Source organism: Plectropomus leopardus, chromosome 14 (assembly GCF_008729295.1).
Source record: "Plectropomus leopardus isolate mb chromosome 14, YSFRI_Pleo_2.0, whole genome shotgun sequence".
Lineage (NCBI taxonomy): Eukaryota > Metazoa > Chordata > Actinopteri > Perciformes > Serranidae > Plectropomus > Plectropomus leopardus.
In genome coordinates, this window is record NC_056476.1 from 1,686,510 (window position 1) to 1,705,831 (window position 19,322).

The following is a 19,322-nucleotide window of genomic DNA, read 5'->3' on the forward strand; positions in this document are numbered from 1 at the left end:
CCTGAGAAAATGACATTATTATTTTTTAAACTAAATTTTAGTTAGTCTTTATAGGAGAGAAAAAAAAAAAAGGGGGGGGGGGGGGAAATAATAATAATATAATATAACTGAATCAGTATTTTAAGTGAAAGTAGTTTACTTTCTCTTCAGGATGTCTGACGTTTAATGTCTATCTGTGAAGGAGCGATAACTGAACTGTTGCACTGATGTAAAATACTGTCTGAAAAAACTTCTGACCGAAGAAATAAAGCAATGGCCCCCAAAAATAAGCAAGAAATCAGTAAAAAAAGAAAAAGTAAAAATTACCCTAAAGTTATAGAACAAAAAGAAATAAAATTAAATTAAAGAAAAAAAGTAATAAAGTTTAAAAATATGACATGGAAAAGAAGCTTAGAGAATTATTATAATTCTGTAACATAAATTTTAAAAAGTAATTATGATAAATTCAAATATATTTTTTTTCCCTGCTTTTTTCTTTTTTACTTAAACATATTTCCTGCTCTTAAAAAAAAAACTACCACGATTTTAAAAATTAAAACTAAGTTTCAAATTCTGAACATACAAACATGCCTGGACTTCGAAGTGAAAGGAGCTGTTTTTGATTTCTGACAGGAATGTTTTTTTCCAGTTGTTAGTCCCAGAAACGCGACATTAGGACGAGTCAAATAGTTTCAAGTGTGTTTCAAATCCAAACTGACTTTAAAAGATCTCACACCAAAGACTAATCCATTATAAAACATAAAAAAACATTATACTGGTTCAGTTTTAATTAATTTACTCCATTACAGTAAATCATCTTTATTATTAAGTAACCCAGTGCTCATTCTGTCTGAGTCCAGAGGAGGTTTTTTGAAAAAGCGATTGTGATTTAAGGTTTTGAACACTAGGTGGCACGTTTGCACCACAGGTCAGTGTGACTATTGTACATGAACAGTGCAAAATGACAAAATAATCTTTACTCAAAATAATGCTGCATCTGGCGATAAACGCAGTGATTCATTGCATATTAAAATAAGTTCCCAAAGAAAAATGTAAATTACATGTTTATTCAGTCATTTACAGTGAATATATTTCCCCAATGATACATAAGGTAAAAATAAGTACATAAAACATTTCTATTGACAGATAAAGACTTTGGAATGCCTGGCTTTTCATTGCTAAAAATTGTTCACCCCTTTTTTTATACATTTACATGAATTACAGGAACAAATTTCCACACGAGAAACTGAAATAAAAGAGCTTAGAGCATGTAGGTGAACTGTTTTACATTCAGTTGAAATCTGCAAAATACTATCCACATAAAAACACAAAGAATATAAGACATCCAACATGTACAGAAATTACAAAAGTGTATTCCTTTGGTAGAAAACATTTATCTCAGGAGAAAAACCTGTGCTCGATATAAAGAAGTATATCTTGCTTGACCTACACTGTAAAATCTGACATAAAATAATCTTGGAAACCTTGAAAAAGAAAGTAAACGTAACTGTAAATCCTAATTTATGTTAAGTTTATATTCAGGTGTTAATTTTATTGAAATTTAGCTTCATTTATTTAATTTTGTGAACATGCTGCAACTTAAAAATGACACAATTGTCTAAGTTTTAGCAACATCAGTAAACTAAGTTAGTCTGACTTAACTTGATCATTACAAAGAAGATTTTGCCAATAATGAAGTTAGGAGATCTGCAAATTCTGTTTTGTTAAAATGTTTAAGAAAATAAAAATATGATTGACTAGTTTCCAACCAGCAGAATACAGTTGTATTCCACAGTTTAATTAAGTTTCTAAATTTCAGAGATTAATTTATTAAACTTGTCATTTTTAAATTACAACAACTTAACAAAATCGAATGCATGTAACCAAATTTTAAGTATACTTAACAATTAGATATAAAGTAAAGATAAATTAAGATTAATAGTTATATTTACTCACATTTTCAAGGTTAACAGTGTCCTAGATTTTTTAAGCAAAAGCTACTGGTCAGATTTTACAGTGTGTGGGACGAAACATTCATCTCATATCAGGAGTGCTGCATATTCATTTATGTTGGCATCCCATAAACCCAGAGCATGCACACGGGACTGTTTGCACTGGCGCTGTGCTGCTTAAAAACACAGCAGCTTGTGATTACAGCATGAAGGTGGTCATTCACAGGTCGATCTGTACAGTACTTTGGTTCAGTTTTCATCACCAAGTCCTTAAGAGTGCAGGGGGGAGAAATATATTGCGCGTAGTGCGTCCAAACTATGTGCCCAAGATGAAAAAAAAACCATGACAAATGCAGCAAAACAAATCAGTAAAAGTCTTCTTTAACCCTTTGAAGCATGAGCAAATTGGCTTGATTTATTTAAAAAAAAAAAAACAAAAAAAAAACATGGGAAGGATGCACTGAACAGTGAAAGAAGAAAGTTCCTCAAAATTGGCAAGAAATTAGTAAAAGTCCAAGAAAATTTTTTGAAATTTGTAAAAAAAAAAAAAAAAAAAAAAAAAAGTTTTTTTTTTTTAAAATGGTGTACATAGATCTATAGCAATTTGGTAACATTTTAAATATGTTATGGTAATTATAAATATAGTTTATCCCGGTTTTTTTCTTTTTTCCCCTAGACATTTCCCCTTGCTTTTTTAAAAATAACCTTCTAAATCTACTAATTTGTTACAGTTTGTGAAACATTTATTACCGAGTTGTTCATTGACTTTTCCCTCTTGTTTTTGAAAGAAATCAAACCAATTTGCTTATCCTTCAAAGGGTTAAATACTTGTGAAAGGCGTCTGAAAGCAGCACATGAAAAGTGATGTCGCTCCAAGTTTCAAAGGGTTGAATCTGATTCTCCGGACTTGTTTTGTGCATGAAGTGGGGCAAAAAGACCGCCACACACGCACATACGCACGAGTAATTTACGGTGCAAATTTAGAAGATTTTCAGCCTTTTTCCGATCGCTCTGCCCCCCTTGGCCACTCTCTGGCTCGGGTGGTCTTTGGACAGCGGGCAGTACTTGATGGTGTGCGCATTATCGCCGTTTGCGCTGCAGAGGGGGCAGGTGTACGCCCGCAGGATGGGGCACAGGACTCTGCCGTCCGCCGTCTTCAGGATGTGGGTGCCGTAAACTTCCTCCGGCGCGCCGTTATTCCGACAGAAGACGCACACCTTCGGCTCCGGTTTCCCCCTCTGCGTCTGTTTGCGCCGCCTGTCCATGGAGAGCAGGTCCAGGCCGGCGAAGCTTCCCCCGTACGAGGGGGAATCTCTGTCCCCCAGCGGCGAGTCGAGGGGCTCGTACGGCCTGAGGAGCGAGATGCGCTCCTTGAGATCATAGATGGAGATCGGCGGGGAGCCCGGGGCCGCGCAGCAGCAGTCCAAGTGTCCGTCGCTGTCCCGGCCGTGCCCAATTACGCAGGAGCAAACCGGAGAGTCGTCCTCCAAGCCCAGAGTCGCTTTTAGAGACTCCGTGATGGAGTTGGGGCTGCAGGACGGACTGTTGATCTTATTTTTGGCGACAAGTGTCGACAAACCGAGGTAGTCGTTCCAAAAATTAAAGGTGTTGTCGTAGGGAGAGCGCGCGTCCAGGTAGCCGCTGTCCAAAAAATCCATCGTGTCAGAGCTGCAGAGCTTTAACGTCCACAGAGGTTAGGATGCGTGGTGTGTGTGTGCATGGGTACTCTGTGGAGGTGGTCTGCTGTCTCCTCTCGCTGGGTCTAGTATGCAGAGGAGTCAACATGTAGGCGCTGATAAACCCCCAGAATAAAACACGGGGGCGTGGTTTGGTTCAAGTTGATTATCAGTGTGGCCCCAGAGGAGGGTCCTCCGAGCGGAGCAGGGAGGCGCTGAGCTGGGAAAAAAACAGTCTCCCTCACAGGATGCGACTCTTATCACCAGGGGTGCTTCTAGGATTTGAGGACACTGGGGTTTGGCAGGCATGTTTTCTTTGGAAATTTTTTTGGCGATTTTAAAAAAAATTTAAATCATTGGTGATTTTCAAAAAGCATTTTTTCTTTTTAATATTTTTGGAGATTTTTTTCTTTTAATTTTGTGGGCGGTTTTATCTTGTTTTTATATTTTGACATTTTTTTCCTTTTAAAAATTTTGGTAATTTTTTTTTGTGATTTTCAAAAAACTTTTGACTTGTTTTTTTTTCAAACCATTTTGATGATTTTTTTTTTTGGGGGGGGGGGGGGGGGGGGGGGGGGTGTCTTTTCTTAATTTTGCTGTTTTTTTCCCTTAACATTTTTGGGTGATTTTAAAAATAACGTTGCTTTTTTTCCTTTAAAAAAGTTATATTTTATTTTTTAAAAAGGGGTAGTTTTCTTTTCCTTAAAAAAACTGCGGATTTATTTTTTTTCTGTTAAACATTTTGGGTGATTTTTAAATAAAACATGCCTTCCAGGGCCCGTCAAAATAAAAATAGCCAGATACCATTTATCATGGCCAGAAACTGCATAAAAAGAAATTATCATTGGATTTTCAACTTTCTGACGTTCTTGAACACATAATGTGGGATGAACATGCCATAAATATTATACATATATATATATATAGATATAGATAGATAGACGAAGTCAGCCACAGCCAGATACTTACACAGAGTATAGGTTGCTTTGTCCTTGTGTTTTGTTCTTTTTTTGTTTTTTGGCCTTTTTATGTTTCAGGAGAGAGAGGAAATTGTCAGGTGTCTTTTTTTCTCGCCTCTTCTTGTCTTGAGTGGTTTTCTAGCGATACTGTATAAAGTTAACCTAAAATTGTGTTGGTGTGTTTTGTATGAAAGCAGCTATTTAGTTTTCAGCCAGGTGATAAAAGCTTTTTTTAATTTACAGAAGTAGCAGTGATGCTTTGTTTGTTTCCATCAGCAGCAGCAAAGTTTATTTAAAGGGGTCCTCCGCTGATTTTGTGCTGCAGGTACATGAATGTAGAGGACTGTAGACACACACTGTAACAGCCTGACTGATAGTTTGGCTCAAACTCAAAAACACTAAATCCTACATTTTTCTCATAGCCTCTCACCCTAAACATTCAGTGTAGAGACAGATATTGATCTGTGCTAAGCTCAGGAAATCTTCATTACATCATCAGGGTTATTTTCTCAGACATCACAAAGCTTTTAGAGCCACAGAAAACACAATAAAACAGTTTCCACAGGCGGAGTAGCGCTAACTGTAGCTCTTTTCTCACAGAGATCGCGTTTAGGGGTTGCAACAGAGATGCTTAATTATGCAGGCTTTGCTTTTTTAATACAGAACCAAATAACGGCGACATATTTCAGCCTAAATGTGTGATTTTAGATGGTGTGCCAATGCTGTTGAGCAGCGCTTTATAATCAATAACAACACTATGTTAATAACAGTCGTTTACTGTCCCTGTCATTTGGCGGCTGATGCTGTCCTCTGCTCAGGGAGTAAGGTGGTCCAGGACTTCATTGTCTCCCCAGTTTGCAGACACTTTTGGTTGTTCTTCTTCTTCCCCATATTAGCTGCTAACTGCTGCCAGTCGCTTTTTTTGCAAGTCATTGATGTTTTTAGGCAATATATGTTGGTGTTTATCAGCAAACTGTTGCAGTTTTTCCATTAAAAATGTTTTTTTTTCACCAAGACATCACTGCATTTCAAGCTGGGATTTTGTCACCAAAACTGGGTAATCTAAGCCAAAACATGATCTTTTCGGAACCATAGCCGAGTAATTTTTGTTATTAAAATGTGAATAAACAAGTTTAACATATCCATTACATAATAATGCAGTTTTATCATGTCCATGGTTTGCAGAAACATATAATACCAACATGTTTTCAGGCAATGGAGGTTTTCAAATGTCCTCTCGCATCTTTTTTAACTGTCTGTTTTAACAAGGAACCTTAAACGTTTTTGTAGCACCCATGGTTTACCATGTGTACGCGCCCCTCATATCGCTCATTTAGAGAGCTTGAATCTAACCGAAACCTAATGCTGCCTTCATGTGCACCTCGGAAATATCGTATTTACAGTATTTACAACTTTACGAGCGCATGAACGGCCCTCCGAAGTCAGAATTACGAGTAGGAACATGGGAAATTTCTGTGATACCCGAGTTGCAGACTTGTGACGTTTGTGTGTATTTTCAGGGCAGAAATGGCTGAAAGCACAGAAACGGTGTCAACAATTGACAGTAAAAAATAATATATTTTGTTATTTTATTCCTATTAGCTATCAGTTACTTTTAGTAGTTGCACATTTTTTAGTTATTAGTTTTCAGCCAAGCAAGCAAACTTTAAACTACGAAGCAGCCAGGAGAGTATAACAACATTGATAATGTTATTTTCTAACATTTGTTGCCGACTTGACGTCATAAATGCATAAACATGGCGGCAGAAGTCAACAAACAAAATGTACAACAAAATGTAACATTCCTACAGCAACACAATATGTCGCAGTGAACGTGGAGGCTGTGTACGAAAGACCAAAACTGAATGTCGTGTTTTTACAAACTGTAACTAACAATTCCTGCATAGTTTACCTTTAAAGTAAACATTTTCTTACATCTTAGTCGACCTAAACGTTGTTATGTTAGAACAAAACTGTCTTTGCGTCGCTTTAAATAAAATAACAGGGCAGGAGATTTACAGTGACACCACAACAATGACCACAAAGACAAAAACAACAACCACAAAAACAGGATGGTAAATGTGACTACATTAACACATCGCTTCCTGCACCGATGAACCTATAGTGAGTCGTTCCACGTGAAGCTGCCGTGTCCTCCCTGCACCTGTTCTGCTTCCCCCGAGTCCACGGCTTTGTGCTCACAACCAGCCCTCCTCTGCTCCATTGTCTCCTCTCTACAGTGAGCCGTTTAACTTCATTAATATGCATTAAAACCGTGTGTGTGTGTGTGTGTGTGTGTGTGTGTGTGTGTCAGTTAAAGCTCAGTAAGACAGGCTCACAAAAAAAGAGCTTGATAACTGACCTGACTGCCGAGACAATGACTATGTTACTATTTTTGTCAGACACTCAAGTGAAATATTAAAGGCAGGCAAAGTTGAGACAAAAGTCATTTGCACATCTTATATTTTAAAATTGGAGCTAAGATCCAGTTTTCCACCATCGTGGGGGGTTTCATTGACAAAATAAATCAATATGATTCTTTCACAGACTGAAAATGAGTCTGCAAATGATCCTGTGTTAAAGGGTAATACATAGCAAATTAAAATCCTTAGTTTTATCTTCTGTGTATATATTTAATTGTGTTTTTTACACCAATTTATCACAACTTTATAAGCTTTTTTTTAGGTTTGTGTACATTTGCAGTGAGTATAAATGCTGAAGTACGAACCTTGGTTTTGGTGCTTCAGAACGATTGGATTTGATGCTAAAATCCCAAATTTGCATGGCCCTAAACAATCCAAAAATGGATTCTTTGAAAGGGGAATACATTGGCTGCTGCTATCAAAGTTTCTGGTGCTTGCAGACGACACAAAGCATGAAGGAAAAATCATGTTAGTGAGACAGTTTTCTTGTATGTGAGAATAAATTATCATCAGAATACACCACATGGTCCATTTTCAAGGTCACCTCCGGCTCCGCATGCACAAAGGAAATCATGAGAGAGCATTTAAAAGATAAATGGCTGCCGAATCACAATAGATAAATCGCAATGGGGCCAATATGACATGTGGCTGTGCTGCTTCAGGGTTCCTATATTACTCTTAATGCAAAACGTGCTACGCAGCAACAAAGAAAGCATTGATAATGAATATGAGATACACTCATTCGTACATTTTGAAGAGTTTGATTCAGTGTCACTTGAAGAAAAGCAACTGACATTATAGACAGAGTCAAGGCAAGTTTATCTGTATCTGTATGACACCTTTAAAACATAAAGGGCACTTCAAAAACTGTACACATAAAGAAAAGTAGATTCAAAACACATTAATGATTTAAAAACAGTTAAATAAGACAAAAATAATAAACAGGGAGAGTGGTATCAGTGCAGTAATAAATCACCCCAAATTTAATAAAGGAAGCTAAAATGCAGCAGAGAAATAAATCAGTCAAGGACACGGGGAAACAAGACAGTTTTTAATTTAGATTTAAAGCAGAGTTAACTGAATGCAGCTTCATCGTTGCTGGTGGTTCTGCCTCAGTTTACACACTCAGGTTCATGAAGTAGCTAAAACTGATGCAGTCTAACACAACACTTCTGCTATAAATTTAACCTACACTGAGATCATAACGGTCCTTCTTGTTGATTCAACTTTTTGGTCATTTCTGGGAGCTGATAGTCCACGATTTCACAGAAGAAATGCGGATTCAAAACTTTCGGATGATAAAACTTTTGAAGAGTTCTGCCCGAGGGAGCCAGTTCGTACCGACAAGCACATAGCCATAGCATCATGTGACCTAGAAAAGACAAAAAACGTCTTTCCATTGCACTTTTATGAATTATGGCCTTTTTGAATAGCCTGAAATACCTCCTCATGGGAGCATAAAAATGTTTTTTGTGATAAATGGTAGTTTTTTCGAAATTGACGTGTTTCCATTAGGCGTGTTTTATATTCGCAATTTCATTTGAGGGTGAATGGAAACCCATCTAGTGCAGAGAGCAAAGAGGCGAAACACGTTTGCTGAGATGCGTCGACTATCATCTGATGATAAGTCAGCTTTTTATTAGCTTTTTTTAAATACTGATTTGTCTGCTTTTATTTAAAGATATCGGTTTGTAGAGATTTGCCTAAATGAGCGGTCCGTAGAACAGGAAGTCTCTGTTATCCGGATATCTGCTGGCTACACCAAAAACCTCAAAGTATCGGTTTTGACCCCTAAAGGCTGATAGACTGGTAGCTGATGTGCTCTATGGCAAAAATGAATACATTTTGATATTTATTTGAATTTCAAATTAATAGTTTCTCTTTGTTTTTCCATCAAAGCTGATAGGAAGCCAGGAGCAATCAAAGGCTTAATGAGCATTTCAGGTGTTTTAAAGCACTGAAAAACAGAGCACAGTAAGTTTAAACCAGCCAAGATAACAACGAGGAGTCAGAGTAACTTCCGTTGTAGCCAAACAGCAGCTTTGTTCTGGCAGTCTGAGGCCATTGTTTAACTCTGTTTACCTCTCAGTCCTATCTGGCCTCCACACAGCCTGCTGCAGAGCGGGGCTCACATTTCGTAGGCTGTTTCTCTTTTTTTCAGCTCCAGTTAACGCAGTAGCTCTGGCTTCTAAAGGGTTAAAATCTTCATGTGTGAATTTGGTTTCCGAATGTGATGATCGCACCCCGAGGCCTCCTAGGAGGATCTGTCTGCCGAGCTGCCGAGGCTGAGACAGGCAGCCGCAGCTCCCCCATTCATCACTGTCAAGTTGAATAGAAAATTAACAAATCCCTTAATTAAAAGACCTCTCTAGACTGTGTGTGTGTGTGTGTGTGTGTGTGTGTGTGTGTGTTTGTGTGTTTGTGTGTGTGTGAGAGGCACGTGCCAGCTGCACTGCTACATTGTGAAAGCTACAACGGCTTGGCACAGGACACACACACACACACACACACACACACACACACAAATACACACTGGCAGACACAAACAGCCCCCCCCCCCCCCCACACACACACACACACACCCAAACACACACCCCCGCCTCTCCCATCACTGCATTAATTGCACAAACTGCATAATGCTGCCGGCCGGAGCAGCAGCGCTTCATTCTGGATCGGTTCGTCCCCAGACACAGAGCTGGGTGGGGAGTCAGTTGGGGCTTTGATCCCTGACCTCTGCCTCCTCTCCGGGGAATATCGCGCTGCATCCCTAACGGTCCGTCCATCTGCGCACACACTCACCGCCTTCTGCCTCCCCCGGCTCCCAGAGTCCGACTCCAGACACGTGTCACCGTCACCGGCAGCGGTGGGGAATGCTAAACAAGCCAAGGTCAACCCGGAATTAGGGGGTGTCTCTCGGCCTGTCAAGTGCTTTGTCACGACCACCAGCTCTCTGCTATTACTTACCCGAAAACTCCGTCCCCTCCTCCCAGCAGCAACACATTCATGTGTTCACACGCGTAAACACAATATCCTCTTGACAGGGGGGAAGTGGTTCCAGTGACAAGAATGTGGATGAATGTCCACAGAGCAAAACACCAAGAAAGCCTAAATGTGCACATAAATATTAATGTTTTATGTGAATATTTTGACATTTTGAACTCCTCATTTTCATGTTAGACACCATTTTTACAAAAATAACATTTAAATTTCTTGCAAATTACTGAAAGTTTGTCAGTCAATGGCCAGAAAAAAATAAGCAATTAATATGATTTGTGCTTGTTTAACCCTTTGAAACTTGAGCAAATTGGTTTGATTTTTTTTTTCAACAACATGGGAAAAAGGTACTGAGCAAAGAAAGAAGAAATGACCCAAAAAATTAGCAAGTAAATTGTATCCATTATACATAATTATATCCAAGACAATTAACTGGAAAAACAGTTTAAAAAATACAAAAAAAACAAGTAAAAAAATCCAACAAAAAAAAAACTAGTAAATAACTCTAAAAAAAGATCTGTAATAATTCTATAAAATAATTATTGACATAGTTTCCCCGGGCTTTTACTTTTATCCCTTAATATTTTTTATGGTTTAAAAAAAAATTCTAAATCAATTAATTTCTTGCTCTATGTGGAACATTTCTTACCAAGTTTATTGCCCTTTTTTCTGTTTTTGAAAAATGAATAAAAACAATGTGCTCAGGGTTTAAAGGTTTAAAGGCTTGTGAAAGGCGCCTGAAAGCTGCACAAACTTTGCTCCAGATTTAAAATGGTTAAATAATTTGAATCCATTGTGAGTATTTGTTTCTTTCCCCAGATTCATACCATTGTAAACTGGATATCTTTGTATTTTAGACAAAGCAAGCAAACTCTAGACTTCACTATCAGTTCTTTTCTCAGTGTCTTCTTAAAAAACAACACACTCCTGTTTCATTCATTATTTAAGTCCCCAGATCCGTTTTTAATGTTTAAATAAACATTCAGGAGAACAGTAATTACATATTGATCATCCCTGAAGACACACAAGCTCCCTGTCATCCTCCGTAACAATTTCTTTCATAATTAAATTTACTTCACTGCTTGCACAGACAGTATTTTATGTTATTTTTTTCTTAACATAATACTTTTTAAATGTTTATTCTCATAAAACTCAGATTGCAACACAGTTGTTTTTATTATCAATTAATTTACTATGATTAAAAAATAGTTTAGTTTTATTAGTTGTTTGGAATATAAAATGTTAACAATAATAATTTCCTGTAGCCAAGGTAGTCTTTTTTTTTCTGTCCAACCGTCCAAAACCCAAAATCATTCAGTTTACCAACAGTTAACTAGGCTTAAAGGGGCGGGTCCATCTGTTTTGTGAACAGTGATTGAGTGAGTGAGGGAACAGTGAGGGAACAGTGAGGGAACAGTGAGGTAACAGTGAGGAAACAGTGAGGAAACGGTCAGTGAGTGAACAGTGAGGGAACAGTGAGTGAGTGAATGGTGAGTGAGTGAACAGTGAGTTAACAGTGAGGGAACAGTAAGTGAGTGAGTGAACAGTGAGTGAGTGAGGGAACAGTGAGGGAACATTAAGTGAGTGAGTGAGTGAGTGAGTGAACGGTGAGGGAACAGTGAGTGGACAGTGAAGGAGCAGTGAGGGAACAGTGAGTGAGGGAACAGTAAGTGAACAGTTAGGGAACATGGAATGAGGAAACAGTGAGGAACAGTGAGTGGACAGTGAGGGAACATGGAGTGGGTGAACAGTGAGGGAACAGTGAGTGAGTTACTCCATTGATCATAGTGACTGATATGAGTGTTGGTGCTTCCCTGTTGGCCGATGCTCTTTTGAAATGAAAAGCGCTGAGACGCTGACAGAGCCGTGGATGCTGACAGAGCCGTGGATGCTGACAGAGCCGTGGATGCTGACAGTCTGGTATTTTTGTGTTCCTAATTTTCCACAACCACTGTGACTCTGGCGATAACGTCCCAGTAGCCATGGCGATGGATGTTCAAAACATTAGCAGCTTTATTTCTATTGCAGCCACCGCACTAGTCGTCATTATTTCCATGCAAACCAAGGCCACATAGATGTGTTATGGAGCCATGATGGAAAGGCGAGCTCCTTATACGAGGGAGCGGCCACGTATGAGGGATTTCTGGGAGCTGATCGGCTCAACTTTTCTTTTTTTTTAAAGATATATTTTAGGGCGAAGGACAGCAAAAGTGTGAAAGGGGGAGTTATGTGATGCAATAACAGCTCTTGTAGCTCCTGCTGCATCGTGAGGGAGCCGGTTCATACTGACAGCACATAGCCATAGCATCATGTGACCTAGAAAAGCAAAAAACAGTTTTTCCAGTGCAATTTTGTGAAATATCACTATTTTAAATCGCCTGAAATACCACATTGTGACAATAAAATGTTTTTTATGACGAATGAGAATTTTTGCGAAACTGACATGCTTCCATGAGGCGTATTTTATATTTGCAATTTCAATCTGCGCAATCTGAGGGGTAATGGACAACTGCTGTGCTCGTGTTCTTTGTTTTCACATCAATTTTTGGGCTGGACCGCGACAACAGAGGCAGCTGACGGCGGCTCTGTAAGCAAAAATCGTTTTGACTCCAGATGAAACAATTTTCAGTTTTTGACTGCTTGAAAGATAGTTTGTAAAACTTGTTTTTAAAAGTTTTTAATACGTCTACTAGAGTTTAAAATGGACTGAAAACTCTGTGCTGTACGTTATCACCACTGTGAGGAGAAAGGAGAGAAGAGGAGGAGGAGGAGGGAAGTTGTGAGCCAGCGGATCAGAAACTTGTTTAACTCGCCCAAATCTGCAGAGATTAGAGCGGGAAGTGGTCAAAGGGTTTAGAGTGTATCGGTACAATGGGGCCGAGAGGATTAGAGGTGGATTCACTGAGCCCCTGCGATGCCCTTCATCTCTGGGGGTCCGCAGCCAGAGCACCTTTGTTGGGTTAACTAACGGCACTTCCCATGAACGCAGCGAGCAGACCAATCCCTTTTTAATGATGCAGGGAAAATTCCTTCGGTCCTGATTACCACAGTGCTCACCATGTCGGGCTTTTAAACTGTGCAGCCAGGCGAGCGGACCGCGAGGCGTTTGAAGTCCGCTCGTAGAAATAACCTTTACTAAAACAATGCTGATAGGTGCATCTACTTTATGGCAGGAGCATAATGCTAACACTAGCACGGCCAGGACTTTAATGGCCGCTGTGGCCACCCATGTCTTAAATATATGCAGTCGTATGGAGTTTAATGGGTTGTAACATGGTGCTATAAAGTGCTGAGTGTGTATGAAAGATGAAAGGTTTTACAGTATCCACAGTATCATGTGCAACATCACTTTTCTGTTCAGTTTTAGTTTACTTATTTCTCTAAATTTAAATTACTTTTTACTTTTACTTTACTTTTGGTATTCAGTTAGATGCTTGCATTTGCTTTACCCTTCATACGCTTTACATTTATTACGCTACTTTTTCTATTATTTTGTTTTGTCTCATTTTATAGCAAGAATACTCACAGTCAGTCACAGCAGCCCCATGCAAGTGTCTGTGATTTTAGGACATTTCTCAGATTTTAGGAAATTTCCAGGACTTAGGGACATTTCTTGGATTTCGGGACATTTCAAGAAATTTAGGACATTTCTAGGATTTTGGGGCATATTTAGGATTTTAGGCCAATTCTAGGATTTTAGGATATTTCCAGGAGTTTAGGATGTTTCTACGATTTTAGGACATTAGGGACTTAGCTCGGCCTCTGGTGAGGGTATGGGGATCCTCCACTGGCACTTTTTTTGATAAACAAGCTCTATTTTAATGCTGATTTTTCTTATCCTGTCGTATCGTGTCATGTGCCCTCTTGTGAGATCTTTGTCCTCAGGTCATAGATTAGCTGGATAGCTGGGCTGCAGATTAAATAAGAGAAGTTAGTAAACCTCAAGAAAAAAATTGCTAAAAAATACAAAAACATAAATGCCAGCTTAATTGAGATTCATCCTCTGGGGAACATGAAAATTTCATGTCCATGTAATTATTATTGAGGTATTTTAGTCTGGACCAAAGCTGACGGACGTTTCTCTCACATTTTTTATGAAACTGATTGACTGTATGTGTAATACTCTGTTTGCTCCGTTGTAAAATCCTCTCCTCACTGAGTGCAGTCCTGTTTGTGCTCTCTTTCTACAGTAATAAGCAGTAAACTCTGCGTACTTGTACCTCACAGTCCATTAGATCTCAGAGGCAGATGTGTCTCGTATTCGCTCCTGCTCGGCTGTCTCCTGTGATCTTTCGGCTCTGCAGCTGCTGTCACGTCTGCATTCTTTCATCTCACTTTCACTCTCCTGAAACCGGATTACAGAGACACAAAACACTCGTGAGCAAAAGATACAACATTTCAGGGGTCAGATGCTTACATGGCTGGATGACTTGTACACGTGTTCTTCAGTATAGTCTCCTTAAAATGTGATTCTGTTTTTGTTCTAGCTGTTGGTGTCAGAGTGTCGACAGGTGACAGTGAGGTTGTCTTGGTTTGAGGTTTGGTTTAGTCTAGATGTTTTTCTGCTTTGTGTTGAAATGATAAGAAGTGATGTGTTAGTCCAGGAGAATGACTCCAGGTGAATGTCATATACAGGAGGAAGCTGGCTTTACGCTCACATAGTTTCACAAGGTCACATGTAGTTTTTATACTAAATCTTATTCAAATTGGCTTCAACAGGAGCTGATTGAGATCTTTAATCAGATGATAAATGACTCTTCAAACTGAGAAAATGTAAATCTGTAAGGTTTGTCGGTATGACTGGATGTTGTTTATTCAATGATATATCTTGAGACGACTCAGATTTATATTTTCAAATCTCGTAATTCAACTTTGATCCAAATAGTATCATCAAGTTTAGTTGTCTCACATTTTTTGGAAGCAGGGATCTTGGGTTTTAAGTTGAACCACCTTAAAGGTCTTTTCTGACGGTAAGCGACACTCTGCGTACGTACCCGCCTGAGTCTCCGGGGTTTCACTGCCCTCCTCATGTGAATAGACATGTAGACCAGTGCTCTGTAAGTAAATGTCGGGCGCTCTATTTATTTTTATTTACTTATGTGCACCATTAAAAACAGAGAGTAAGAGAAATACCTCACCAAAGGTAATACAATACATGACAATACTTTGATGCAAGCAGTATATAATTGGGTCAACAAATGACAACAAAAAGATCAAGACAGATTGTCTGTGTGTGTCTGTGTGTGTGTGTGCGTGTGTGTATATCTCTATTCATGGAAACCATGGAAACAGATGTTGTGCACTGCTGTGTCCCTGCTGGTGCATCTGCCTTTGTTGACTATGGTTTTACATGTTTCTGCTCACAGGTCAATCTGTTGACACTCGGTGGCATTTCTAGTCTTGAGGCCGACCACAGACTGTTACTGCCGATACTTAACTTACGTTATAACTATACGTAACATTTCCTGATGCATCCAGTCTTGCAATGATGCTCTGCCATGCTGTTTATGTCCCGAAAAGTGTTTACAAGGCAGTTATATATTTCAGGGAAGTCACAAACAGCAAAAAAGGTTAGTACAGGTGAATTCTGGGGGATTTCAGCCAGTTCTTTTTTGGATCAGAAACATCATCTGACACACCTGACGGAAACGTCGGCGCTGTAAATGCGGTCCATCTGTACACCTCAGGCAGGTTAAACAATCGCTAAGAGTGATTTGCTGTTATTAGCTGACCCACAGTCCCATCTGCAGAACACACGCAGACCAGTGGACCCATGTGCAGACCGGGACGGGCCTGGCAGTGTAACGCTCGATACCACGCAGGACCACAGATGGGTCCCTGCACAGTGGAGCCGGTGGCTGGCACCACGGCCTGGGCGCTGGCCAGATGGGCCACCCTGAGAGAGGCTCAGGCTGTCAGGCCCAAACAGGCTGATCTTATTACTGTGGGCCAAGACTGGAGTCTGCTTACACACACACACACACACACACACACACACACACAGCTTCACACACACAACACACACACTACACACAACCACACACAACCACACAACCACATCATCATCAGGGGAATCCACATTATCATGCCTGACTGTCGCAGGCTCGTTTCACCCAGCTGTGCGTGTGTGTGTGTGTGTGTGTGTGTTATGGAGTTGTGTGTGGGGTGTGTGTGTGTTTTCACCTTGTGCTTGTCAGGATGTTTTTCATTGCTGTTGAAACCAAAAATCAGGTTTCTGTGTGGGTTTGTTGTTAGATAACAACAAAACTGAGCTCTCATGAGATGCTGTCTATCTCAGGTTTCTCAGGATGAGGTGAATGTTGGATTTGTAACCGCTGCATATTAATACATTTTCATTTTTTTTCCCATTGTGGTCCTTGAGACAGTATCGAAATTGTGTTTCCATGTGTAACATTTTGAAACTTAACTGAACAAAAATGCTTTTTTTTTTTTTTTTCAAAAAAAGCAACTTAACAAGCACATGGCTCAAAATGAGAAAGATTAGTAAATCATATGACATGAGAAATAAGCAATGAAAACAAAAGTAATAAACAAAAAGAGGCGATGAAAATATCTCAAAAACTGCTGAAAAATTAAGACATATTGTTAAAAAAAATCCTGTAGTAATTTTTTAAATATTTTAATTGTAATAAGTATAATTACAGTTTTTCTCAACATTTTCCCAAGTTTTTTGATAATTTTCTAATAATCCTTCCACCTTTTTATGCCTCCACGACAGTGATAGCCAAGGCCAGAGACATTATGTATTCAGGTTGTCCCCTCCATCCGCACGTACCTCACGTCCCTCACGTCCGTATGTACATCCAGCACTTTCTTGTGAATGGGATATCTCAAGAATGCCTCAGGGAATTTTCTTTACTTTTGCCACAAACTTGGCGACTCAAAAATGAGATGATTAGATTTTGGTGGTTATAGGTCAAAGGTCAAGGTCCCTGTATCCTTATCTGTCTCATACTTGGAACACTATTTCTCAAGAACACCTTGAGGAAATTCTTTTATATTTGACACAAACGTTCACGTAGACTCAAGGACGAACTGATTAGATTTTGGTGGTCAAAGGTCACGGTGACCTTTCATTCATCTCATTCTAGTGAATGCAATATCTCAAGACTACCTTGAGGGAATCTCTTCAAATTAGACATGAACATCCATAAAGACTTAACAATAAAGTGATTAGAATTTGGTTCAAAGGTCAAGGTCACTGTGACTTCAATGCATTCATTTGATTCTTGGCAATGCATTGTCTGAAGATGCCGTAAGGTGTTTCCTCAATTTGGTACAAATGTCCACTAAGGAACTGATTAGAATCTAATGACCGAAGGTCATAGGTCAAGGTCATTGGGGACCACTTAAAACATGTTTTGGGCCATAACTGAAGAACTCTGGGTGCCCAAATTGAAAGTGTGATTGTGTAGATCATCTGTGTTGAAGCCTCCATGTTTATTTGACAGACATGGAATGTAAATTGTGAGTACAGCTGTACTGTGCAGGGAGGCAAACAACCAGGAGGCGTATATTTTATATTTAAATTATGTTTCAGGTCATTTTCTTAATATCTTTTACTATTTTTCCCCGTTTTGGAAAGAAATCAACATACTCAGGTTTCAAAGGGTTAAAAAAGCTTGTGAAAGGTGTCAAGCAAACTGATGTCAATCCAGGTTTCAAAGGGGTATTGTTGTTTTTGATGTGTGCACTGCTTCCCCGACAGTACATTTCCAGTTAGGAACCTGCATCTTGTTGGCTGTGGACACCACTGTCCAATATTTAATATTTCATAAACTTCAAAGTAATCTCTGGAAGTTCCTGCTGTCTTGTTTTACATCCATTCAAAAAACTGCAAATATTACCAAGAGAGTATCAACCTTTTTTTTCTTTTTCTTAAAAAAAAAATCTGATTCCTAAAATGTTAATGACAAACTCTCTCAAAACTGAAACTCTCTTGGATCGTCTCACGTTGCGGCTGCAGTCTGAGAATATGATACTTTCAAGTATGGAAGCTGAATGTGTGAGGCAGGCTGTTAGTGAGAACTGCTCTCTGTAAAACTGTTCCCTGGATAAATAAAAAGTTTAAAAAGCTGAATTTTTGGGGGGATCAAACGTACTGGACAGCCGTGTTACATTCCTGTCGTGGCGGTGGTAAAATGAGTGCCCATATGGAGTCCTATCTACTTTCACCTAATGGCTGAACTCCACGTGCAGGTCAGTGTCGTTATTTTGCTGTTTCTGTGCCGTCTGCCGCGGTGTTAAACACAATCGAGAGAAGAGAATAAAACATTAAAAAATCTGAAATCTGACAACTTGATGCAAAAAATAATAATTTCATACAATATGTGAGTACAGTTCAGTAGTCGAAAATGTAAAATAAATGATAGGGATGGGCATTTTGGAGCGAGCAAAAAATAGATATGTGTAATGAGTTAAAAATAAAAATCACAAAGTTCGTAAAAAGAGGTTTAGAAATTGTGAAAAACTGAGCAGTATTCTCTGCTTTAAGTTACCGGCGTGTCTGCTGAACGAGCCAACAGTACGTTCATAACATTAGAGCTGCGCTTCTAGTACCCGCTAACGAGAGTCTGACGATGACATGTGGTGGCTCGCTCTTCGACTACGGAACGTGTCAGCTTTCTGCCACCGAGTTTGCTGCCAGCGACAGTCTGTTGCTTTGCAGCGGTTTGTTGTTTTTATACAGTGGGCAAAGGATTATGTAACTACGGTTGGCTCCAGTGCATCATGAGCAGGCTACATTTAAGTGAAAACGGTCCCTACTAAAAATGGAAAAGCCTTTTTTTTTGTGTTTTTAAAAAATCCGCTATCATATGAAAAACATTGTGAAATGATCCTCATGTACACAGATCTGCAAAAACAACCAAAAACGCTGTAGTATGTGCAGGGTTGGAAAGTAACTTTAATGTTCCATACTACCACTTTGGCTGGTGGATTCTTAAATCTATCAGCCACTCAATAGATTACCTATTGATTTTTGTGGCTAGTGAGTGAAGCAAATTTAGCAGCCACTTGCAATTTTGCGAGCATGGCTGATAGCTGGTGCTAATTTCCAACCCTGAAAATGCACGTCAGGCCAGTAGTTGCGGTGTCACTTTGTGACACACCATAGAAGAACAGCACGTGTCTGTGCGTAGAAAGGCGCTCTTAACTCCTGCAGAGCGGGGAGTAATTAACAAAACAAGAAGACGATGGTGAACTGATGGTGTGAATTAAATTCAAGAGTCAGCAGCATCACAACACAGCTCGGTAGCCCACCATTGTTGTTATTGTCGTGGCTAATCGGCTATTTGTCTGAAACGTAAATGCACATAC

At 39.3% G+C, this 19,322-nt stretch overlaps 1 protein-coding gene across 1 annotated transcript; it reads right to left on the reverse strand.

Annotated features, from left to right (window-relative positions):
* Positions 1 to 2,778: 2,778 nt before the first annotated feature.
* LOC121953297 (nanos homolog 1-like) lies at positions 2,779 to 3,671 on the reverse strand. The gene has a single exon (XM_042500298.1). The coding sequence runs from the start codon at positions 3,587 to 3,589 to the stop codon at positions 2,912 to 2,914; it is 678 nt and encodes a 225-aa protein (XP_042356232.1). The 5' UTR covers positions 3,590 to 3,671; the 3' UTR covers positions 2,779 to 2,911.
* Positions 3,672 to 19,322: the final 15,651 nt, after the last annotated feature.